The 26,158-nt window shown below is 49.9% G+C and overlaps 1 protein-coding gene and 1 pseudogene across 1 annotated transcript in view; one reads left to right on the top strand and one right to left on the bottom strand.

Moving 5' to 3' along the window:
* The window catches only part of Tead4 (TEA domain transcription factor 4), an 82,199-nt gene that overhangs the window by 37,748 nt on the left and 18,293 nt on the right, over positions 1-26,158 (bottom strand). Inside the window, exon 3 of the mRNA XM_052172911.1 lies at positions 11,740-11,994. Coding sequence (XP_052028871.1) covers positions 11,740-11,994 — 255 coding nt within the window. The remainder of the gene's footprint in view (positions 1-11,739; positions 11,995-26,158) is intronic.
* LOC127677217 (60S ribosomal protein L27-like) lies at positions 22,837-23,282 on the top strand (annotated as a pseudogene).

Genomic DNA, 26,158 nt, shown 5'->3' on the forward strand with positions numbered 1-26,158 from the left:
TGGGAAGGACTGCCCAAGGAGAAGGGAGAGCTTCAGCCTGGCCATGGACTGAGGGCGGGATCTCTGACGAGACATAACCTTGGTCATCTCATGACCTCGTTGCTTCCCACAAAGCCCCCAGCCAGCCTCGGCCTGGTCCTAGACATAGCTCCTCTAGACTTGCTGTCCCACCTGCAAAATCCTGACTGGAAGAGTGACTTCCACATTTCACTTCTGGAGGCAGAGCAGTGTCTACACCACAACAGCCTTCCCACTACGCCATAAAAACAGCATGGAGGAAGTAAAAGACAGGCCGCTCAGTCCAGGACAGTCGCCATCTTCCTCAGACTGTCAGGCTCTGTTCTAATTAATCCTGGTGCTTTCAAGGCCCTCTTATAATGAATGCAATGGGCTTTAAAACCTGAACTGGTTAAAGAATCTCTTTCCAGAGAGGCAGCCCCTTCTCTGTACTCTGTCATCATTTCCTCTGGTGAGCTGGGGCCCAGGAAGGAGAAGCCATGCTCTCTAACTTAGCAGGAGAGCCTCTCTGCCCAAGACCCTCTGCCCAAGACACTAAGTGGGCTGGGGGTGGGAGGATCTTGTTGGTGCAGAAGTGACCACAGCAATGGGACTTGAGCCACTACCACCATCACCTCTGAACAGGCTCCAAGACTTCTGATGATATTTCTATTGGCCGGCACCCTCAAGAGCTCGCCCTGAGCGTGTGGGAGTGCCCGTTCCCACCTCCCGAGGAGATGGTTTGGGCCTTCACGTGCCTTGGCTGAGCAATCCACAGTCCCCACTAAACATGGAGGCTCCTTGAGAGGGGACTGTGCTCTCAGGTCTACGTCTTCTCTGCACTGTGACTCTCGTAACTGTGAGGGAGGGGGTGCTCATTGTCCCACTCACCTCAGGGACAGGGTCTCGTTCCGGGTTGCCGCAGCAAGCACGTGAAAGGGTATTCAGCATCACTGAGCACCAATCACTGTCACAAGACACCACCTCACACCTACTCGGGTGGCTACAAACAGAAAAGGGAAACTAGCAAGGCGGGCACGCACGCGGAAGAACCGGGGCCTTCTGTTTCATTGGCGTGGGGATGGGAAAGGCATCGCAATTGTCTGTCTGCCCGATCTGGAATCACTAGGAGAGGTGGCACCAGGCACACCCGTGACGTCAGGCTCAAGAGAAGGCAGCTCCACCCCTGGAGCTGGATGAGGAGGGGAGGAGAGCCAAGCACAGAATTCATCTCTCCTGGAGCCTGAGACGGTGGGTAAGGATAGCGCTGCCTACACTGACACCCTAGGCTCCATTCCTGGGACTCACACAATAGAGGGAGAGAACCAGCAACTGCTGGAGCTGCAGGCTGACCTCTGACCTCCGTGTGAGTGCCATGACATATCCTCCCCCATACACATGCATGACCATGACTCCTCAACCCCAAAGCCCAGACACACACACACACACACACACACACGAGCCACCACCCCACCTCCAAACCCCAGACACACACACATACACACAAACACACACACACTCATGAGCACCGGCCCCACTCCCAAACCCCAGTCATACACACATATACACACACACACATGTGCCCCCACTCCACTCTCAAACCCCAGACACACAGACACACACACACACATACACACACACACACATACATATACAGACACACACACTCATGAGCCCCCACTCTACTTCCAAACCCCAGTCACACACACACACACACACACACACACATGAGCCACTAGCCCACTCCTAAACCCCAGACACACACACATACATACACACATGAGCCACCACCCCACCCCCAAACCCCAGACACACACACACACACACACATATACAGACACACACACTCATGAGCCCCCACCCTACTTCCAAACCCCAGTCACACACACACATGAGCCACTAGCCCACTCCTAAACCCTAGACACACACACATACATACACACATGAGCCACCACCCCACCCCCAAACCCCAGACACACACACATACACACACACACACACACACACACTCCCACCCAACCCCAAACCCTTTGATTCTAGCACTCCAGAGGCAGAAGCAGACAGATCTCTGAATTAGAGACCAGCCTCATCTAGAGAGTGAGATCCAAGACAGCTAATACACAGAAAAACCTTGTCTGGAAAAAAACAAAAAAATGGGAGATGTGGGGTGGGGGCCGGGTGGGGGGAGATAAAACTCAACAAGCATCATTCTCTGTCCCAGAGAAATGACTTGTTCTCCCAGAGAATGAAGGTGCAATCCCCAGCATCTACATGCTAGCTCAGAACCACCTAGAACTGGAGTCCCAGGAGACCCAATACCCTCTTCCAGCTTCCATAGGCACCAGGCATGCCCATAGTACACACACACACACACACACACACACACACACACATACACACACACATATAAATAGAATAAATAAATTTAATTTTTTTATTTAAAAATTCACCATTGTCTACCTACTAGTTGTAAACATGATGTCACCAGCTCCCTGTCATGACCCCCACAGTGGACTGTAACTCTGAACTTCCAGCCCAAGTAAACTCTCTCTTGCCAATGAGCTTCTGTCAGAGTGTTTTATCACAGCAACAGGGAAAGAAGAAAAGTCGCAGCAAACATTGTTTGGTTGTTTGGTTGTTTTTGATAAAAGTTCTAATGATGTAGGCTCAGCTATCCTAGAAATCCATATGTCGGTTAGGCTGATCTCAAACTCACAAGGATCCACCTGCCTCTGTCTCTGGAGTGCTGGGACTAAAGGTGAGTGCCACCCCACGCAGTTAAACATCGTTTTTTGGATGACAGACATAAAATCACCATAGGAGTCCCTTCCTCTCCTGGATTCCCACAAGAATTACAGAGAAAGGCTCCAGATGCTGACACACTAGTGCTCACTAGCAGTGTCAAAACAGCAAGGACACAGACAACACAAAAGTCCATTTGCTGATGATGGGCTAGCAAGCCAGACGCCCGAGGCCTGCGCTGCAGCTCACTGATAGGTCATGTGTTTCCTGTGCTCAAAGCCCTGGCTTCCACCGTCCATGTAAAAACAAAACCCTCACAGACACTGAAGTAACCTTTGCACAATTCTCCTTTTCTGAGGCACCTAGAGCAGGTGACAGAGCAGAACAGAGACAGAACATAAAGCTTCTATCGTGGATGGGAGCCCAAAAGAATTAGAAGTTATTGTTTTATGGGTACACGTTCTATCTGAGGGTGATGGAAAGTTCTAGAAAGGGATGGTGACAGCAGGTACGCAGCCATGTGATTGTATCAAGCTGGGGTGGGGCTCGTGCTAGAGAGTTTGCCAAGCATACACAAGACTCTGGGTTCCATCCTCGGCACCATAAAAATAATAATAATAACTTGAGGGCTGATGAGATAGACGCCTGCTTCCAGCCTGATGAACTGAGTTTGATCCCCGGGAACCACATGGTAGAGAGAGAGAACCCACTCGCTCCTTTGACCTTCATATACATACCTCAGCAAAAGAGCACCCACACACACACAAAAAATAAATCAATGAAGTATAATGTAAAATAGCAAAGTGTGTGTACATGTGGTGTGAGCATCCACATGCAGAGGTGAGAAGCGCGTGTCAGATGTCCTGCGCTGTCACCTCTACCTTACTCCCTTGAGACAGGGCCTCTCAATGGACATGGAGATAGGCTGGCAAACTCTAACAATCCTCCTGTCTCTGCCCACCAGGCTGCTCAGGCCACATCTGAGTTTTTACACAGGTGCTTGGAATTTGAACCCAGGTCCTTGTGCGTGTATAGAAAGCACTCTTGCCCACTAAGCCAACCCCCCCCATAACAATTCTTAAAGATTATAAAATAAAAAGGGAAAACTGAATATATTTAAGGCCACTGAACACCGACCATAAAAAGAGCTTAACACCCATCTCCTACCATGAAATAAAGGAAATCAAAACGCCTTCCTCAGAGGTAATCATGCATGTCCTACAGAGAAGAAAAGCAGTGTCCAGCAAGGTTAGGTCTTGCTCTAGGTCGCACCTGCCACCAAGGCAGCATGAGTAGAAGAGACTTAGGCCTCCACAGGCCTCTAGAAGCAGGAGAGAAGGGACGGCCTACAAGGACAGCGTAAGAGCTGGAAACGCAAAACACAAAGAAGCGAGAGCACCTGGCTAGTTTTTGGTCAACCTGACACAACGAAGATCACCTGGGAAAACGGGGCTGCAGCTGAAAAAGAAATACTTCATCAGACTGTTTTCATCAGAAAGGCAGGATGAGCTGGCTGCAGAGACAGGAGGATCTCTGCGAGTTTGAGGTCAGCCTGGTCTACCTCTCTCCCCCGAAAAAAATAAACAGAATCAAACAAGACCAGATCAAGAAGAGGAGGAGGAGGAGGAGGAGGAGGAGGAGGAGGAGGAGGAGGAGGAGGAGGAGGAGGAGGAAGGGGGAGAGGAGGAGGGGGAGGGGGAGAGGGAGAAAGGGGAGGGGAGGGGAGGGGAAAGGAGAGGGGGAGAGGAGGGGGAAGAGGAAGAAGAGGAAGAGGAGAAGGAGGAGAAGGACCAGGAGGAGGAGGAAGAGAAGGAGGAGGAGAAAGAAGGAGGAGGAGGAGGGAAGAAGAGGAGGAAGAAGAGGAGGAGGAGGCTGAGAAAACCATGAGGAGCACGGTGTAAGCAGCATCCTTCCATGCTGTCCGCTTCAGTTCCTGCCTTCAGGCTCCTTCTGCCTTGAATTCCTGCTGTGCTTTCCTTGAGAGTGGACTGAGACCTGTAAGTCAAATCAGCCCTTTCCTAAGTTGTTTTACCTCTGCAATGGAAAGCACTCTAGGACACCTAGGAGCCATGCCGGCCAGGCTAGCCAAAGGAAGTCAGAACCAGTAAGCAACAATACGGGAGAGGCGGGGCAGGCCGAGTAGGAGACTCGGGCCAGCCTCCCACTCTTGACCCCATCCCCACAGTAAAAGAATCTCAACAAGGCTCCAGCCCCAGGCTGCCCAAGCCTAGCCTGAAAAGAAGAGTTTTTAACAGTGTGTTGCTCATTTCTAAACCTTCCCTGGGAATGTTTTACCTAGGTGCTTTGCCTGCCTCTCTCAAAGCCACCATGTCAAGTCCTACTTGGGAGCTAGTGAGACACTCTAGCTCCTTTGCCTGGAGCACGTTTGCCACCCCCACCCCCACCCCTTCCTTCCAGAAAGGTCCAAGACAGCCCAGTCCTCTGGCTTCCTGACTACATACCTGTCTGGATGGTTCCCTTACAAAAGGTATTTCCCCTGCCTCTCTCACTAGCCATGGAGTTGAGAAGAACAGAAATTCCCCAACCTCCACTCCAGCTAGGTTCAAGGAGAGGCGATGCCTCATAAGACTAATGGTGAGGCAGGGACACCGCAGAGAAACCGAAAGACACAGGGAATGAAACTGGGCAGAAGGACTCAGCCATGAGGGAGCTGCCTCCAGGTCCGGTATGTGAAGGCTGGGACCAGGAAGAACAGATGCTGAAGATTAGGGAGTCAGCCTCAGGGAGGAGGAGGAGGAGGAGGAGGAGGAGGAGGAGGAGGAGGAGGAGGAGGAGGAGGAGGAGGAGGAGGAGGAGGAGGAGGGCTGCTAAGGAGAGGAAGAGGGAGATGGCAGATGCGGGCAAGAGTGAAGAAGTACCCCTTTCCTCCCTACTTCCGTTCCCAGGAACCTGTGACCAGGCTAGCCAAAGGAAGTCAGAACAAGTAGGATGTTCAGTTACAGACTGAAAGTCACACAGTGAGAGGGACAAAGGTGGACGGAGTCATGAGCAGGAGGTTAGCACCCCAGGCATGGGAGCTTGTCCTGGAGAGACGAGAGAGAGACGTTCAGGCTGGAGACCAAAGCCAACCAGCATGGGTGCCTCCGCTCAGAAATAACGGGTGTTAAGCTGTGCTGCGGCTCTGCATGCCATCCCTGCCTGGCTCTGGTGTACTGTGGCCTGAGCTGGGAACAGGCCTAATCCCTGTAGTCAAAACACTAAGGCCACGGCCCCAACTCTAGGATCTGCCGTCAGCTGACTGTGGGCCCCACTGGCTGGTCCACTCGGGAAATGATCTCTGTCTGCAGGAAGTGTAAAGACGGGGCTCTTGGGGGTGCTGGCAGCTGAGGCTGACCAGGGGTGAGGATAGGCACAACAGGTCCCTCAGGGAAGATGAGAGACCCAGAGAAGCACAGCCAGGGAAGAGAAGGTCTGAGTCAGCCTCCCTGAGGGCCTGTCCCACACACACTGCTGTGAGCTCACAGAGCTATCTATACCTCCCAGCTGTGCTGGCCGCCCCCAAGCTGGTAAAAGGAGACCGGCATAAGCCAGTGTCTGGCTCACCACAAGACCTCCCTTCATGCAGGCCAGGTGAGTCATCGGATAGGGCAGGACGCTCTTGTCCCCCTGCCCAGCGACTGACCCACCTGACCCAGGGCCAGGCCCGAGGCAGGGCCAGGAAGGACAGTTAAGGAGTTCAGAGTAAAGGGGTGGGAGTGGGGGATGGAGGCGGCTAGCCCTGCTCTGCTCACTACCTGACAGACTGAGCTCCACACCTTTACATGTAAAGTAGGGGAAGAAACAGCTACCCACCATCACTAAATAAACCCAAGCAGCAGCCCAAGTACCCACTGATGGATGTCCAACAGATATACAACAGAAGGAAATTCTGACACACACTACAACATGAACATGACACTGGGTGAATCAGAAGAAGAGGAGGAAGAGGAAGAGGGGGAGGAAGAAGAGGAAGAGGAAGAAGAAGAGGAAGAAGAGGACGAAGAAGAGGACGAAGAAGAGGACAAAGAAGAGGACAAAGAAGAGGACAAAGAAGAGGACAAAGAAGAGGACAAAGAAGAGGACAAAGAAGAGGACAAAGAAGACGACAAAGAAGACGACAAAGAAGACGACAAAGAAGACGACAAAGAAGACGACAAAGAAGACGACAAAGAAGACGACAAAGAAGACGACAAAGAAGACGACAAAGAAGACGACAAAGAAGACGACGACGAGGAAGCCGAAGAAGAAAAAGAAGAACAAGAACAAGAACCAGACACACATCATCCCGCCGTGGGACCTGGAATAGTTAGATCCACTGAGAAAAGAGAAGCAGCAGCTGCCTGAGGAGCTGGGCCTGGTGATAACAGTGACACACGATTAACCCCATCACTCAGGAGGCAAAGGCTCTCAGAGCCCAGTGAGCTCAAGGCTAGCCTGGCCTACACAAGGATTTCCAAGCCAACCAGGATGGCATATGAGACCCTGTCAGAGGAAGAGAGAGAAAGGAATACGGAGGGAGGGAATAAGGAACTGCTGTTAAGCTTTGTAGTAGGTACAAAGCTCTACTTTGGGGTCACGATATTTCAGCAGGGGAAGGATGCAGTGGTTATAACAAGAGTGTGAATCACAGACGATCACTAAATCTAAGCAGGGAGCCAAAGATCCTGGAGCACAGAGCCAATCAAATGCATTTTTAATGTGTTTTTATTCATTTTTGCTTAATCATCTTGAAAAAAAAGATGTGTGTTGATGTGTGTGTGTGTGTATGTGTGTGTGTGTGTGTGTGTGAGAGAGAGAGAGAGAGAGAGAGAGAGAGAGACCCCATGTGGACATAAGTGTATGTGTGTGTGTGTGTGTGAGAGAGAGAGAGAGAGAGAGACAGAGAGACCCCATGTGGACATAAGCATGGGTGGAGGATGACACATGCATACCTGGGGGTGGGGTACACGGAGAGAAACCACATGCATATTTAGTGTGCGGCCCATACCTGTCAGACAACAACTTTTGGGAGTTGGTGCTGCTTCCCCCCTTGCTTTTAAGCAGCAGGTCTCTCGTTTATGCTTTTAAATAACCTTCCCATCTTGCCATAGGAAGAGTTTATCTGGCTATTTTTTTTAAAGATTTGTTTTGTTTTTTACTTTATGTGTATGAGTGTTTGATCTACAAAGACAGATGGGCGCTGCACTGGTACCTGATGCCCACTGAGGCCAACAGAGGTGCTGGATCTCCTGGAAGTGGAGTTGAGGATGGTTGTAAGCACACATCTTTTTTTTCAAGATGATTAAGCAAAAATGAATAAAAACACACTAAAAATGCATTTGATTGGCTCTGTGGTCCAGGATCTTTGGCTCCCTGCTTAGATTTAGTGATTGTCTGTGATTCACACTCTTGTTATAACCACTGCATCCTTCCCCTGCTGAAATATCGTGACCCCAAAGTAGAGCTTTGTACCCCTTAAGTGGAAGTGGAGTTGATGGATGGTGCTGGGGATTGAACCAGGGTCCTCTGCAAGAGCAGCCTGTGCTCTAAGAGCTGAGCTCTCTCCAAACCCTCCATCTGACTTTTTACCTGCATTTCAGTGACCAGTCTCAGGTCCCCAGACTTGTGGCAGCAAATGTATTACCTACTGAATTTATCATCATCATCATCATCATCATCATTAGGCATGTGTGTGTGTGTGTGTGTGTGTGTGTGTGTGTGTGTGTGTGTGTGTGTCGTGTGTACTGGTGCCTGTTGAGGCTGGAGGAGGGCTTCAGATCCCCTGGGACTAGACTTACAGGCAATTGTGAATTGCTCCATGTGGATGCTGGGAACTGAACTCAACTGCTGAAAGAGCAGTACTCTTAACACTGAGCCAGCCAGCCAGCCTCTTCCCCACTCCGTTCTTACAGACAGTGTCTTGTATAGCTTAGGCTGGCCTCAGATTTGTTATATAACCCAGGCTGGCCTCAAACTTTCTAATTTTCCTAGCATAGGTCACTGGGCCAGCTAGTTTTATGTCAACTTATACAAGCTAGGGTTGTCTGAGAGGAGGAACTTCAATTGAAAATATGCCTCTTTCAGATAGGGCTGGAGGCAGGCAAGCCCATGTGACATTTTCTTAATCAGTGATTGACAGGGGAAGAGCCAGCCCATTGTGGGAGGTGCCACGCCTGGGCTGATGGCCCAGGATTCTATAAGAAAGCAGGATGAGCAAGCCATGGGGAGCAAGGCACTCCTCCAAGGCCTCTGCATCAGCTCCTGCCTCCAGGTTCCTGCCCTGCCTGAGTGATGTGGAACTAAGTGGATCTCCTTCTCAACTTGCTTTTGGTCATGGTGTTTCACGACAGCAGTAGAAACCCTAAGACAGTCTGGCTTCACCCGGGGACCTTTCTCGGTCACTGCGTGCCCTCGGTCACTACTCTCTGCTGAATGATTCCTGTGTCTCATCTGCTTCCACACACAGCAATGCCTCCTCAGTGTCCGGTGCACACACTCTGGCTTCCTGTTAATCCCTGCTTCTCAACAGACCTCCTGCCCATTCCCACCTTCACGCCTGAGCTCAGGATTGTCTTCCACCCTGCTCTCCTCCAAAGAGCCCGCTGTTCTGGGGCAGCTATGGGAGGATACCCCCCCCCCCAGAGAGCTCTGCCCCAAGATGGCACCCTATGCACACTCCTTAGGTCAGCCTTCTCTAGAAAGCTCCCCCAGGGAGCAACTGTGATCAGAGCAGGGGTGGTGGTAAGGGGGTGCCTCTGGGAACTTGAGGGCTGCAGAGAGGGAGGGGGAGGTTTTAACCTGGTGTCAGGGAGTAGAGCTGGGGTCTGATGTGAAAGGAGCAAGGAACCAAAGAAAAGGAAGGCATTGTTTTGGTCTTGTGGGGAAGACTATGTAAAAAAGAGAAAGAAAACAAGCAAGCAAAAAACAAAACAACAACTAAAACAAACAAGCAAACAAACCAGGAGCTGGCAGAGCTCTGTTGCCCCCAGACCTGGGACTGGATTTCAGTTTAGTCAGCTGAGGAATGCGGAAGACTAGCCCCGCCCCCAGAACATACACCTGTAACTTTAGCACCAGCCTACTTTGTAGTGTGTGATGCTGGAGATGGGAACTTATATATGCTGGGCCAGCACTCCACCACTAACCCATACCACAGCCCAACACAGGACCCAGTTTAGAAACAGGGTTTGTGTGGGTACATTACTTAAGCGGAGATCATATTGGACTAGGGCATACCCTAAACCCAGTGACTATTGTCTTTGTAAGAAGGTAAGAGGCAGACTGGAGAGATGGCTCAGTGGTTAAGAGCAGCTACCATTCTTGCAGAGGACCTGGGTCTGGTTTCCAGCACCCACGTGGCAGCTCACAACCATTGGTAATGCCAGTTCCAGAGGATCTGGTGCCTCTTCTGACTATCCAGGCATGTGGTGGAGATACACACTCAGGCACACACACACACATAAAAATCAACGGGCTTTTATTCTTCGTTTTTCCTGTTTGTGTCTCTGTATACCACCTCCATGCCTGATCCAGGCATGCCAAGATCATGTCCTCCCTCCAAGCCACCCCAGCTCGGTTCTGTTGCTTTCAGCAGCTTGCGGGAACTTGTTAATCACTCTGTGGTGACAATCACTAATACACTAGGGTCTCACACACACACACACACACACACACACAGCGGATCTGTGCTGGGAGAATGGGGAGAGACACTCATGAGTGGAAACCCATGGGGCAAGGATGGCAGCTGACCTGGCGAACCCTCTGTTGTGCTAACGCCACCGGCTGCAGAGCGAGGCCTTCTCAAACCTTTGGGTGTCCGCCCCTCAACATAACTGTTTGAAGCACAGGGCCCTGAGGATGTTTCCGGTGAGAGCAGAAGCCTGACCTAAGCCCTGACCGGGGTCTTGCAGCAGCTGCTCAGTTTTGGTGTGTTTTTACTTTCCCAGAATCCTCTCTTCCAAAGTCATACAGACTCATATAGACTGCTGGTCCTTCCATGGGGCTGCTAAATGTGATGTTCCACATCCTGATCACTCAAGAAGTTGAAGGGTATGGGGTCCTCCCTGAAGGCAGGCATAGCCCTCACAGCCTGCCTGAGAGAACTGTCAGCTGTGCGTGCCCATGTCCCCACTCCACAACATGAACCACACCTGCTGCACCAGCTGCTGCTTGTCATGTGCTGGACACATGAAGGCAGGAGGAGGGAGGAGGGGGTAGGAAGGAGGGAGGAAGGGGAGGGAGGAGGAGGAGGGAGCACGAGGAGTCCTACTCCAAACAATTCCCTTCATTTTTCCTTTCCTTTCTTTTTTTTCCCCTTCTATTTGTGCTGCTGAGGATTAAACTCAGGACATTTCCAATGCTAGGCAAGTACTCGACCCCTGAGCTACACCCAGGCAAAGTCCTGGGTTTTGTTACTCTTTGTATCTAAGGTTGGTGGCATGAAAATCGTGCATTTGTTTATGCTAATAACAGTGTGTACATGCGCATGCATGCACATGTGAGAGCATGAGAGACAGACAGGCAGAGACAGAATAAGAATTTTTAGTCTGCTCTGTGGAGATAGTCTATTCCACCTGTGATATTCCTCATAAAATTTTCTATTGCCAGGCAGTGGTGGCACACACCTTTGACCCCAGCATTTGGGAGGCAGAGGCAGGTGGATCTCTGAGTTCAAGGCCAGCCTAGTCTACAAAATGAGTTCCAGGACAACCAGGGCTACTAGGGAGAAACCCTGTCTCAAAAATTTCTTCCCCTACTAGTACACAGTCTCCTTACCAGATCCCACCCTCATCACCCATTCCCAAGCTTTGATTCCTCAGATGTTTGGAACTCAGGATAGAAGAAAGCACTGTGCACCCAGTAGAAGCCACAAGAAGTCACTTGGGGGAGCCCCAAGGTTACTGTGTCCACTGCAGCTGAACTACAAGGCCAGCTTCCGCCTGAGTCCGACAGGCTCCGCCCAGCTCCGACAGGCTCCGCCCAGCTCCGACAGGCTCCGCCCAGCTCCGACAGGCTCCTTACCGTACATCTTGCCTTCGTCCGACAGGATGATTTTGCGGCGGCCGCAGGGTGGGTAGATGGCCAGTGCCTCCTGGAAGCTTTGCTCAATGTCGGGGCTCCACACGCCCTCTGCGTCATTGTCGATGGGCTTGTCCAGTGCCTGGCTGCCCCCAGAGATGCTGCTCCCCTCGGGGGAGTCGGGAGAGCTCCACTCGTTGGAGGTAATGGTGCCGGCCTTGCCCTCCAAGGCTCGGCTTGGAGGAGCGCCCGTCAGACCTGTCAGAGCCAAAACAAGGCGCGGTAAGAATGGCGCATGCTGCGGGATGCCCAAGGAATACAGGCCGGTTACTCAGGGAACAAGGGTGGGGGACTGGGGAGTGGGGGATGGGGTAGGGGAGCAGAAGTCTGGGAGGCTTGAACAGGTTGTTTTCCCTCAGCAAACCAAGCTTCTAAACTGCCCACTGAGCATAAAAGACCCCTCTGATTAAGCCTTTTATCCCAGCACTTGGGAGGCAGAGGGAGGAGGATCTCCATGAGTTCGAGGCCAGCCTGGTCTACAGAGCTAGTTCCAGGACAGCCAGGGCTACACAGAGAAACCCTGTCTCAAAAACAAACATGCATTTCCTGATTGTACCTCTAAGCACAAGGCTTAGAAGTATTGAAAACAAAGGCAGAGAGACAGATTCAATCGACACCAGTGAACTCTGGGCAAAAGGGATCTTAAATATACTGGAGGTGCAACAGTACAAACCACATGGAAACAGTGTGCAAAATCCTCAGAACGAAAAAGGGTGGTGGGTGAGCCCAGGGCTTGCTGAGCATGCTTGAGGGCTCTAACTTCAGCATTACCAATAATAATAATAGTGGTGGTGGTGGTGGTGGTGATGATGATGATGATGAATGTGATGATGATGATAAATGTGAACCACCAAACCTGCTTCTTGGTGTGTGTGTGTGTGTGTGTGTGTTTTCAAAAGAATTGAAAGCATGAGCTCCAAGAGCCTTCTGTATACTAATGTTCATAGCAGCACTATTCACAATAGCCAAAACCAGAAGTCCATCCTGCGCTCATCCCTACACGAATACAGAATGTAGTAAGGGTGTAATATCAGCACTAAAGAGGAAATTACCCCACCACACGCTCTAACATGGGCGAGCATTGATGATATTGTGGTGAAAGAAGCCAGTCATATATATATATAGGTGTACATATAGAAGCCAATGCAGATTTTTAGAAATAAGGTACAGTAGATGTTGCCAGAGGTTGGGGAGGGAGAAATGGGGTGTTGTCTAACAGAGACGCCGGAGTGTCAGGTTGACATGCAATAGTGTGAACATCCGTCCTATCTCTACCCTGTGCAGTGCTGACAGAGGAAGATGGTGGGCGGCCGTTGCTCGCAGACGGGAAGCCTGCCTAGCAAGGACACAGCCCTGGGTTCAATCCCTGCGGGCACAAGAAATCATTCCAGAAAGGGGGGTATAGGAAAACAAAGAAAAGCCAACAACTGAAGAAGCAACTGGCCAGGAGGCTTCCTCAGCTGAAGAAAAAGATCTGAATCCTCCAAATGTGAAACCATAATAAATCTTTAAAAGGACAAATTCAAATTAAATAAACCTTAAAAGCATCCAGGGTGGAAAAGGCAGACTATCTACAGCAAGAGCCCACTGTACGGGAGCAGAACCCCGGTCCTCTGGCAAACCAGGAAGAATCTGCACCAATGAGCCAACCCCAGCCCGAAAGAAGTATTACACTAATAGTGGATTTCACCAGCAACACTAAAAGACTCAAGATAACGTATTTCCAAACGGCTGGGAAAAAATTGCTCTTACCCAGATCCCAAACCCCAAAAAGGCGTTGGGAGATGGCCTGTAGGTAAGGCACTTGCTGTGTAACTGGGAAGACCTGAGTCTGGATCCCCAGACACATGTGTTAAACAAAGCGCCCACATCTGTAATGCCAGTGCGTCACTGGTGATGAGAGAAAGACACAGGAGAAGCCCGAGACTCAAGAGCCAGTTCGCCACAGTCAGGATCAAAAGGCTATGACTCAGCACGGGACGATGGTTATGATGGTTACGTGGGTAAAAGCACGCTCTGCAGAAGCCAGATGGCCTGAGTTTGGTCCTCTGACAAGCTGGGTGCTTCGGTAAACACCTGTGCCCCCAGCACTCAAACAATGACACAGGAGACAGAGACAGACAAAAGTTGTTCTCTGGCCTCCACGTGTCCTGTGGCACATGTCTACCTGTGCATGTGTAGCACATGCACATACATCCCACATACAGAAAGAGAAAACACATACACACACATACAGAGAGAGAAGACACATATACAAATGATAAAACTAAATTTTTAAAAGGAGAGAGAGCACTGGTAGCTCTCCAGAAGACCTGGGTTCCAGTCCTAGCACCCACATGGCAGCTAACAACAATGTGAAATCCAGTTTCCGGGGACCTGATGCCTTCTTTTGGCCCCTACAGGAACTAGGTACTCAGGTGGTGTACATACACACACACACACACACACACACACACACACAAATACCCATACATATAAAGTGCATACTGCTCTTTCAGGGGACCCAGTCCAGTTCCCAGCACCCCCACACCAGGTGATCATGATTCCCAGTAACTCCAGCTCCAGAAGATCCAATACCTCTGACCTGTGTGAATGCCTGCACTCACCTACACAGACACGCACAACTACACATAATTATAAAGATAAAGTTAATAAGATAAATGTTTTTGAAAAGAGAGAGAGGGAAGAATGGGGAATTGTACTGCTTAGTTTTTTGCCAACTTGACAACAAACTAGGGTCATCTGGGAAGACAGACTCACATCTGAGAATCCATTAGATTGGCACTTATGCAAGTCTGTAGGCAATTTTCTTAATCCGTGGGAAGGCCCACCCACCCCACTGTGGGCGTGGCCATCCCTCGGCAGGTGAGCCTGGGGTGCACAGAAGCAGGCTGAGCAAGCCACCAGGAGCAAAGCTGAGAAGTCGCCCCCTTCGCGACCTGGGCTCAGCTCCCGCATCCAAGCTCCCGCCTCCACTTCCTGCCCTGACTTCCTTCAACTGGGAACTAAAACTGCAATCCAAAACGGAACGCTTTCTTCTCCAGGGTGCTTTGTTCATGGGCTTGACCCCAGCAGTAGAAATGTAAGACAGGAATATAGGAGGTGTGTGGAGAACACAAGCGGGAAACTGACGTGAGAGAGAATCCACGGAGACAGAGCAAAGGCTCTGGCAGGACGGAGTAGGAAGGAACAGACGCCAGTGCAGAGCCCTGGCTCAGTGGCAAAGAAGCCCCGTGTGTGGGGCCGGGTGCCATCCCAGCACCAAAACAAAGCGGACGGATAATATAGCCGAGACAGCATAAATTTAGAATATCCATTTGATGAAACCTAAGATCTTTCCACAACAATGACTGTTATCAAATAAATAAACAATAAAAAGCGACAGAGAAGACGTGGAGCTGATTTCTTCAGTCTGAGCAAGGACATCTTTTGAGAGCAGAAGCAAACCGGACCCCTGCTCAAACAATGGAGACGGTATCTTTTAAGTTACAGGTAAGAAGATCAAGGATGCTCTCTTTGAACCCTTCAAACACTCCCCAAAGCCAGGGCAGTGGTGGGGCATTGGGGAGGCAGAGGCTCTGTCAGTTAAGGACCAGCCTGATCTACACAGGGTGTTCCAGGCCAGCTGACACCACACAATGAGACCCAAAGATGTTTAATTTGGGGGGTGGGAGGGCGGACAATACAAATGCATCAAGATTACGATTTTAACAATTCCTACGAGGTGTTTCACAAGCCCCTACCTAACAAGCAGATTCTGTGTTAACACAGCCGAGGTGGCTCTCCGCTCCTTCCTTCTGGCTTCGTGTTGTAAAATGGTACCACACTGTGTGAGAACCGAGAGGCCAGCTGGAGAGGCCTGCAGCCAACAGTGACCTCCCGGGAACCATTGCTCTGACCCTTGCCCGTAAAACCCGGGGACCTGACTTCTTTCTTTCTGTGCTGGCAACGTCTGTGGTGCGCACTCTACACCTGGACCCCATATTTCTCCATGAGCCTCCGTGTGCGTCCTATAAATACTCGGAGGAGGAAGACGTCCCCACGGTGGTGAATGCGCAGATACCAGGACTAGAGAGCTAACTCAGTGTGGGAGTTCTTACATTAGAAGCACAAGGCCCTAGGTTCTGCGCTCCCCCAACACACACCCATCAAGGGTTGGGGTTGGGGGAATGCAGTCTACTACAGGGCTTGCCTCCCAGTGTGTGCTCTGTACAGGGTATTTAATAACCATTGTTCTTGGGCTCCAAGCCTGGCATACAAGCTCTGAAACCGGAAACAGGCCAGGCAGGTACACATAGCATAAGCCCTAATGATGATTAATATGACAGTAATTAATTAACCTTCTGATGCATAAGGCCCCATTCGTTGAGCTGTCAGGCTTCCTTTCCTTCTGGGACCTGACAGAGCACAGCTATACACTGTGAGCTGGGTGGAGGTGCAATACAAAGAGGCAACTGCGGGGAGGGGAGAGAGAGATGGCTCAGTGGTTAAGAGCACTGACTGCTCTTCTGAAGGTCCTGAGTTCAAATCCCAGCAACCACATGGTGGCTCACAGCCATCTGTAATGAGATCTGATGCCCTCTTCTGGAGGGTCTGAAGACAGCTACAGTATACTTACATAAAATAAATAAATAAATAAATAAATAAATAAATAAATCTTTAAATTAAAAAAAAAAAGAGGCAGCTAGCCCAATACTATCTTATGTCACCCCACCCCACCCTTCTCCTACACTCCAACGCTGGGCCCAAAACAGCCCAAAAGAACAGGTCTGAGAGAACTAGAGAGGCCATTTGTGTCAGACTGCCTGTCAGGAGAGGTTTTTCTGAGGACCTGCACTGAACTCCATGTTCCCAAGGTTGGGTCTGTCCCAGAGAAAGTAGGGCAGCGGGTCACGCAAGGCCCTAGGACATGGGATTTATGACTGCAGTGAGATGCCCCTGGCCATGTGGCTGTGGTGCTCCTGGTCCCCAGTTGTGACTGGCCGGCTGCTCCCACTCTTACTAGGCAAACTGCCTACACAAGCCTGCCCTGCAGCCAGAAGCATGGGGTAAGTCAACTCCAGTGAACTCCAGTGCAGAGACACTCCCTAACTTCTGCGCCTCCCTCAAGTGACCCTCCAGGGACTGCCAGGAGAGGGGCAGAGTGGGGAACAGGCAGCACCGCCCAGACCACGTGCCACAGCCAGAGAAATAAAAATAATTCCTGAATCGGCTCTCAGGCTCTGGGCAGAGGCTTCTAGCTCTGTCTCTGCCCCACCCAAAAGCTAACAGATGTCCTACTTGAGACAACCAGGCCTAAAGACCACACCACTCCACCCCAAGGTCCACAGGTGCTGGCCCTGGAGGAATCTCAGAAGAATCGGGAATTGGGGTTGTTTTAGAATCCTATTAAGTGCTTTTCTAGGAACAGAAGAGAATGAGGATCCACAAGTCATACATGGAGACGTCGCCGCTGAGGGGCACGGTGGTGGGTAGAGAGGACAGTTTGGCTGGGAGAGCAAGGAAGCCAGAGTGCTAGAGGCCGGGGTTGTAGCTCTGTGGTAGAGCATTTGCTAGCCAAGCTCTTGGACCCTGAAGTCCTCCCCAAACTGATCCATCTCCCACATGACCACAGAGACCTCTCAGAGACCTTGCTTCCCCAGCCACAGCACATAGTCAGTACACATCCCCAACCACAGCACATAGTCAGTACACATCCCCAGCCACAGCACACAGCCAGTACAAGGTGCTGGTGTGACAGGCTGTGTGGGCTGTGATCTCACAGTGCTTGCCTGTCCCCTGACTGAAGAACATAGTTATCACTCAGACATCAGAGTTGGCCCTGCTCCTGGCTTGGTGGCCGGAACTTAGGCAGTCAGCATTACCGTTAATGAGCTGACTCTGCCAAGGGCTCCCTTTCTTTAGGCCAGGACAAATAACACTGTTATTTCACAACGTAGATGTTCTCCTCCACACAATGGGATGCACTCTGGTAAACTTACTAGTCAATGATACTCTAATATAGAAGGGAATGGTGATGTATGCCTGTACCTCAGTATTCTGGGGGCTGAGGCAGGAGGACTGTGAGTTTGAGACCATCTGAGCAACCTTCATCCTGACTTCCCTGGTAGCTACACCAATCTACACTTGTCCCAACAGTGACGAGCAGGTCCCTTTTCCCACAACCTCACCAGCATCTGTAGTCATCTGAGTTTTTGATGACAGCCATTCTGATCAGGGTGAGACAGACTCTCAAAGCAATGTTAACTTCCATTTCTGCACAGTTTCAGATTTTATGTGTATGAGTGTTAGGTCTGCACGTATGTATGTGCCCGTGTGTGCTCGGTGCCTGCAAAGGTCAGAAGAGGATGTTAGATCCCCAGAACTAGAGTAATGGAGGGCTGTGTGCTGCCCGTCCTGTGGGCGTTGGGAACCGAACCCAGGTCCTCTTGCAAGAGCAGCCAGTGCTCTTAACTGCTGCGCCATCTCTCCATCCCCACAGTGGAATTTGTTTTTGTTTTTAAGTTAGAGCAGTAATATAAAACTGGGTTTATTTTGTCGTCATTGTTTTTCTTTTTTGAGATTGGGTTGCACTATGTAGCTCTGAACTACCTGACTAGCTTAGAACTCTATATAGACCAGGCTGGCCTCAACCTCATAGAGATCTTCCTGCCTCTGGTGCCCCAGTGAGGGCATTAAAGGCATGCAACACTATACCCTGCCTGCATGCTTTTATACTATTGTTTTGTAAATCTCCTGAAATATATTCAATACCCACACCTAAGCCATGCTGGCAACAGTTTGACCGTGTGGCTGGCTGACGCTACGGTTCACAGCTGCTGTCCCACACAGCAGAAACATACCATTTCTTACCAGCCAGGAAAACAGCAAAATTCGAGTTTCAAAGACCAATTTCTACTGAAAGTGTATCCCTTCTACACCATTGTAGAGCAGAAAAGTCACACGTTGACCTTTGTACCCTGGGGACTGTCTGTGCTGATTAACTCGTGGGATGTCAATAGGTGATCTATAGCCAACCCCCGCGGTCTCCAATCCAAACAGGATGTGATGGAAATTGAAACTTGGAATGTTTACAAGACATCCCTGGAGTCACACAGAAATGAGGAAAGAGCGGAGCACAAAGACAGAAGTGGTTCCCTCTGGCCTCCTCTCCAGCCACTGTCTCTAAGAGATCTGGGGGTGTAGGCCAAAGGTCCAGCCACACCACGAGCCTCCCTGCCTGTGGACTCTGACACCCTGTGCCTCAGTCCCTAGAACAGCAGCACACTGCATTGCAGAGACCAACCCAGGACGGAAGCTGAAAGGAAAAAGAAAACCTGAGGTTTCCTTCTGGGAGATCCACCCTAACCTAAGGACACGGGACACAACACAACAGCTGCAGCAGCTCACAGTGGGGACAGCCTAGGCTAAAAACTATCCCCTTCTGTCTTGTCATGGCACAGGAATCGTCCATCCTCTGGGCTGACAGGGCTCCCTGCATGGCTTCATGACCAAGACAAGGGATACCAAATCTAAACCCCAGACACTCTGCCCTGGTCTAGTCTAGCTTTAGTCAGAGACACACTACTGTGGCCTGGCCCCATGTAGTACAATGGCTTCTGACCGTTACCTAGCCCTGGCTAGACCTACCAGACCAGACGCTATACCAGGGTCCACTCATCTAGAGTTATTACAATAACTGAAGCAAAAGTAAAAGATAGCCCTGGAAACATTCGAGGAGGGTAGGGATGATGGTTTGAGCCTTCAGTATTCTGACCTGATCTCCAAAAAGCAAGAAAGAGGGGGCTGGAGAGATGGCTCAGAGGCTGAGTGCATGGCTGCTCTTCCAGAGAATCTAGGTTCGATTCCCAGCAACCTCATGGTGGCTCACACCTGTCTACAACTCCAGTTTCAGGGTTTCCAACACCCTCACACCTGCAGGAAGAACACCGATGAACATAAAATACAACTATATATCTTAAAAAATATATTTAAACAACTGGCCAGGCAGAGGTGGTGCATGCCTTCAATAGCACTTGGGAGGCAGAATCAGACTGAGCTCTGTGAGTTCAAAGCCAGTCTGGTCTATAGAACAAGTTCCAGGACAGCCAGTGCTACACAGAGAAACCCTGTCTTAAAAACAGAGATGGCTGGAGAGATGGCTCAGTGGTTAAGAGCACTGACTGATCTTCTGGAGCTCCTGAGTTCAAATCTAGCAACCACATGGTGGCTCACAACCATATGCAATGAGATCAGATGCTCTCTTCTGGTATGTCTGAGGTGTACTTGCATATAATAAATAAACAAATGTTTAAAAAAAAACAAATTAACGGCAACAAAAAAACAAGAGAGGGAGAGAGAAGAAAGAAGGAAGAGAGGGAAGAAGGAAGGAAGGAAGGAAGGAAGGAAGGAAGGGAGGGAGGGAGGGAGGGGGGAGGTTGGAGAGATGGCTCAGCAGTTAAGAGCACTGACTGCTCTTCCAGAGGTCCTGAGTTCAATTCCCAGCAACCACATGGTGGCTCACAGCCATCTGTAATGGCTGATGTGTCTGAAGACAGCTACAGTGTACTCACATAAAATGAAAGAGAGAGAGAGAAACAAAGAAAGAAACTAAGAAAGTTAGGCACTGCATTGTGACTTACACCTGAAATTCCAGCACTCAGCAGGCAGAAGCAGGAAGATCACAAGCTCAAACGCAGCCTAGGGCTACAGAGTGAGTTCCAGGCCAGCCACAGTTACAGAGACCTGCCTCAAAAGCATAAGAATGAACCAGCATAGTGAGGCAGGTTGGTAACCCCAGCAAGCTGGGGGGCATGAACTACCACAGGTTCAAGGGCAGACTAGGCTACCCAATGTCAAAAAAAACCCAAAAAAACAAAACCAAAAACCCCTGAAACAGGCTGGGGGTGTGCCTGTCTGGCACCTTGTAGGCAGGCACACACTCTAGGATTGATCCTCCAGTTTCACAAGGGAGGAAGAGAGACAATCTCCTCCCCTCACCCCCCTCCTCCCCTCACCGCCTCTCTTCCTGAATCCCAGCTGATTCATTCAGGATGCTTCCCTGCTCGGTCTAAGCCCATCAACACACCTCATAGCTAAGCTGCCCCGAAGTCATGCTAAGATGGAAGTCGGGTAGGAGGAGTCACGGTGTGACACACGGGCTCAGGTCCTCGGTCCTGCCCCCTGCTGCAGCGCACCCTGACACAAAGCCGGATGGCGCCCCTTGGCTTTGGCAGGTGCTGCCTCTGCCTGCCACCTTGTCTTCAGTGCTCAGCCATAACCAAGGAGTGGAGGTGGAGGTGGAGGAGGCGTCTGATGAGAGGACAGCAGGGCTGGGTTAGAGTGACCACCTTCCCAGCCTCCTCCCATGATCCTGTTCCTGATCACCAGAGAAGCCCACAGAACTAGGTGTCTGCAGAAGGTGCCTAGCAGACTGAGAATAAATTACCTTAACCGTCAAGCTCTGGGCTAGTCATTAGACTATGCCTTCCCTCACCCCAGAAACCTGTCTGAGCTAGTTGGGCCCAGCCCTTTTCACAGATGGAGAAACTGAGACACCTCATGGTGCACTAGATACAGCTAGTGCGTGGCTAGTCAGTGTAGGCACAGAGGCTTTTCCTCACAGCAAGTCACCAGGCTTCTCTGTTTGGTGGCCAATGGGAGGGGACATGGTCTGACTGTAGCAGGAGGGATGTAAATCAGTCAGAAGAAGGGTAGCCACCTGAGGAGCTAGGCAGGTCTCTGTGCACTGAGATTTCCTAGCTTTTCTCACTGTGAATGAAATTCCTGAAAAGCAGCTGTGTCTGGCTGGAAACGGAAAACTCCAGGGATGAGTTTCTGTGTCTGCAGAGATGGACAGACCGATTGAAATTTTATTAGTGGGGAGATTGGAATTTTGTAGGTTCAGACGCTAATACCCTTATTTTGGTTTAGTTTTAGCTTTCTAGAACAGCCATTCCTTACCCTATTCTGTTATCTGAACCAATACCTTGTACTAATAATAAATAGAAACTTTTTTTCCTGGCTTTTCATTTTTTGTTTGTTTGTTTGTTTTTCTTGGTTTTTCGACACGGGAGTTTCTCTGTGTAGCCCTGGCTGTCCTGGAACTTACTCTGTAGACCAGGCTGGCCTCAGACTCAGAAATCTGCCTGCCTCTGCCTTCCAAGTGGTGGGATTAAAAGCGTGTGCCTCCACCGCCCGGCTTTTCTGGCTTTTCGAGACAGGGTTTCTTCTGTGTAGTCCTTGCTGTCCTGGAACTTGGATCTGTAGACCTGGCTAGCCTCAAACTCAGAGATCTGCCTGCCTCTGCCTCCCAAATACTGAAAACCTGTTAGAAGCTATTTACAGAATGGTAGCATCTGTTGCTAGGAGTGTTATCACATAGCATCTCAGGCCTATAGAACAGCCCCCCAAACCCACTGTATCTGCCTCTGTGATGTACCCACCAATGCATTTCAAACTTGTCTTGCCTTATGACTCTTTGTCCTGCTTCTACACTGGAACATAGAATTGGGGTAACTTAAATCTATGTTCCTGAGCCATGGTCACTCATAATGGCTATAACCAATCTCTTACCCTTTAAGATGGGAGCTGTGGTTTGGACATTGACATTAGCAGGGGTTCTGCTGCTCCCCAAGGTTTGTGTCAGACAGAAACAGACCTGCAAAGGGGACCTGGAGACGTCCGGCAATTGAGACCCTAGTAAGGGAAATGACCATCAATGGCCCCAGAACATCAGGGGCCCCAGAACTGGCTGAGGCTGGGACTGGAACATCTGAGCTCTGGGCTTTCTGTCTCATTGTGAACACAGCCTGGACATCTCGCAGTGACTAGAAGGAGCTATACTCTTAGGAAGGGAAGGAGCGGGGCCCCAGCCAGGGAGAGCCAGAGAAATCTCCCTCTTCAAGGCCACCACGACACCCATTGCTTTTCACTGACTTACTGATGCAGGAGAATCAGGAATTCAAAGTCATGCTGGGTTACACAGGGCTATAGGCTATGGGAGATCCTGTCTCAAAAAGTAAATACAGGCTCTGCTGGTTACCCGCTCCTTGCTGTGAAATGGGCAAGTTCATGAAACCTGGGAAAGTGGCGCTGGTCCTGGCTGGACGCTACTCGGGATGCAAAGCCATCATCCTGAAGAACATTGATGATGACACCTCAGACCACCCTTACAGCCATGCCTGGGTGGCTGGAATTGACTGCTATTCCCGAAAAATGACAGCAGCCATGGGTGAGAAGAAGATGGCCAATCGATCCGAGATCAAGTCCTTTGTGAATGTATATAACTACAACCACCTCACGCCCACAGGTCCTCTGTGGATATCCCCTTGGTCAGGACTGCTGTTCACAAGGATGTGTTCTGGGACCCAGCTTTGAAACGCAAGGCCAGTAAATATAGAAGAATGAGCAGCGTGAGCATACGCTACATGCCAGGCCCTGGTGACAGCACCACGCGAGACATGGTCCTGCCTGCCATGTCCTTCCATCAAACGTGTACACGGTAGAAGGAGCCCAGAGTCATCCACCCATAAGATCAGTTCTCTAAGTCACAGTCTTTGGGAACATCTGTCATCTCCAACATCACCGGGGAGCGTTTACAGAAGGGACCTGAGCATCTGTGGATTCTGGTGACCACCAGAGTGTGGCTTCAGGCAGAGGATGTCAAACCTCCTGAAGCCTGTGTGTCTTGTATGACCTGCACGCATCCTTCCATACATTTTAAATCATCTCACTCTATGCCCATGAATCACGAATTCTTGCCTCAGCCTCCTTAAGGCCAGGCTTACAGCTATGAGCCATCACCCCACAAAGCTCACCGCTCGCATGGACGTACAGCCAGTAGGAGGGATGGATGCCGCAGCAGGTGAAAGTGCTTGCTGCCTAATGACCTGAGTCCAACCCCCAGGACCCGTGTGGTAGAGGGGAAAACCCAACCGCTGCCAAGTTGTCCTCTGACCTCCACATCACATACACACACACACATACACACACACATACACACTCTCTCTCGGTTTTTTGTTTAGTTGGTTGGTTTTTTTGTTTGGTTTGGTTTTTTCGAGACAGGGTTTCTCTGTGTAGCCCTGGCTGTCCAGGAACTCACTCTGTAGACCAGGCTGGCCTCAAACTCAGAAATCCACCTGCCTCTGCCTCCCAAGTGCTGGGATTAAAGGCGTGCACCACCACTGCCTGGCTCACACTTAGTTTTTTAGCTGACTATTTCAGTCAACTAGCTGAGTTGAAGGAAAAAAGGATCAAACTGCATGTGCTATTTGTTAACTGACAGAAAGCAGGCACGTTATTTGCAAGAAGTCATTATTTATGTAGGAAACAAGCAAGCTGTGAATTAAGGCAATAAAAGCTATTAGACATACACAGAGAGAAAATATTCTCTGTAAAACATAAAAGCATATTTACACCATCAGGCACAGCGGTACACAAGGAACTTCAGCACTTGGGAACAAAGGGAGAAAGACCACAAGATTGAGGTCAATTTTGTTGACTCTGTCAAGTTTCAAGCTGGCTGGGGTATATAGTCCCTGAATCAGTAAAAAATACAAAAATACAAATTTGTGTGTGTGTGTGTGTGTGTGTGTGTGTACACATACTATTCTCATATATATGCTCAAATTTTATCTTCTACAAATTTACTTTACCTCACTTCACTGTTTCCATTTACTTTTAAACTCTTCTTTTAAAAGAAAGATTTATTTTATTTATATGAATACACCAAGAGGGCATCAGATCATACCACCAGATGGTTGTGAGCCACCATGTGGTTGCTGGGAATTGAACTCAGGACCTTCAGAAGAGCAGTCAGTGCTCTTAACTGCTGAGCCATCTCTCCAGCCCTAGTTTTAACTTTTCACGTCTGAGCTTCCAAGAACAGCATCACGCTGTGGCTTGGCTACTACAGAAGCGATCCTTACAGAAGCAAAGTGAACAGCCCCAAGCAAAGAACTGTCTGTTCCTAAGCACCAGAGGCTGGAATGTGCCTGAGGGAGAAAACACGTGCCTAGCCCGGCTTCCAGCAGCCTTGAGGGTCAGTGAATCAACACTGTACGTTAAGCAAGGTGTCTTGAGACAGAAGCACCCACAAAACAAGCCTATAAATTAATTGGCTGACAAAAATCTTGTGACCAGAGGCTTGTATGAATGCAACCCAGTGTTTCTCCTATGACTAATGGTTCAGGGTTTGTTAATTCGGTACCTTTACAGGACATAATTACCATGAAAAACACCAGTGGCCCAGCTGGGTGTGACAGTACAAGCCAGTAATCCCAGTACCCGGGGAAACAAGAAAGACACTAAGTCTACAACCAGCCTGGACCAAGTCGTAAGACTTTGTCTCAAAGAATAAACAAAGAAGTCACAGTGGAACCTATTGAGAATCAGCTAGGTAAAGGATTGTGGAGGGGTGGTACTCAAGGCCCAGAGTACCACAGCCAGTGTGCTAGGTGAGCTTCCTGCAGGAAGATTCCAGAATAGTCCAAAGATGGAAACAGCCCAGGTGTCCATCAACCGATGAAAAAACAAGGTACGGTATAGCCACGAGATGGAATAGTATCCAGTCAGAAAAAAAAAAAAAGTAATAACATTCTGATACGTGTCCCAACTTGGATGAAGGTGGAACAGATTCTACTAAGTGGAATGAGCCAGACACTAGACACAGACAATGCTGTCTGCCTTTGGCCTCGTTATAAGAAGTACTTACACCAGTCAAAATCAGAGCTAGAAATAAGAGTAGTTACCTGAAGCTGGGAAGAGGGGAAAAAAAATCGCTAATTTTTTTTTGGTGTAGAGATCCTATAGGCAAGGATAAGCGGGTGGGTGACAGTGACAGGTGTTTAAGGACAGAACTGCAGGAGTGAAGGGGTCGTGAAGAGGGGCTGCAGGGCTGGCTCAAAGGTCAAGAGCAGCTGCTGCTCTCCAAGAGGACCCAGGTTTGGTTTCCAGCCCCAACCCGCCTGTAATTCCGGCTCCAGAGGATCTGACATCTTCTTCTAGCACGCAGGAGGCACTGCACACACATGGTGCACAGACATATGCAGGCAAGATACACACAAACTAAAAATTAAATATTTACAATGAAGAGCTGGGCGTAGGAGCCCATGTTCGCAAGCCCTGTGTTTGAGGGACTGAGGCAGGGGGGTTGGAGGTTACAGGGCAGTCTGTGAAACTCAGCCAGAGCTAACCCCATGCCAAGTCAAGTAGTAGTGCGAACTTGTGATCCCAGCACTCAGGAGGCAGATCTCAGTGAGTTCAAGGCCCCCTCCCCCCAAAGAAGCCAAGGCAGCCAATCCTGAAGAGTTCTTGGCCAGCCTGAGCTAGGTTGCAAGCTATAGTCTATCTTAGATTATACAACATATCAAAAAAAGGAGAG

Source organism: Apodemus sylvaticus, chromosome 2 (assembly GCF_947179515.1).
Source record: "Apodemus sylvaticus chromosome 2, mApoSyl1.1, whole genome shotgun sequence".
In the NCBI taxonomy this organism is placed as follows: domain Eukaryota; kingdom Metazoa; phylum Chordata; class Mammalia; order Rodentia; family Muridae; genus Apodemus; species Apodemus sylvaticus.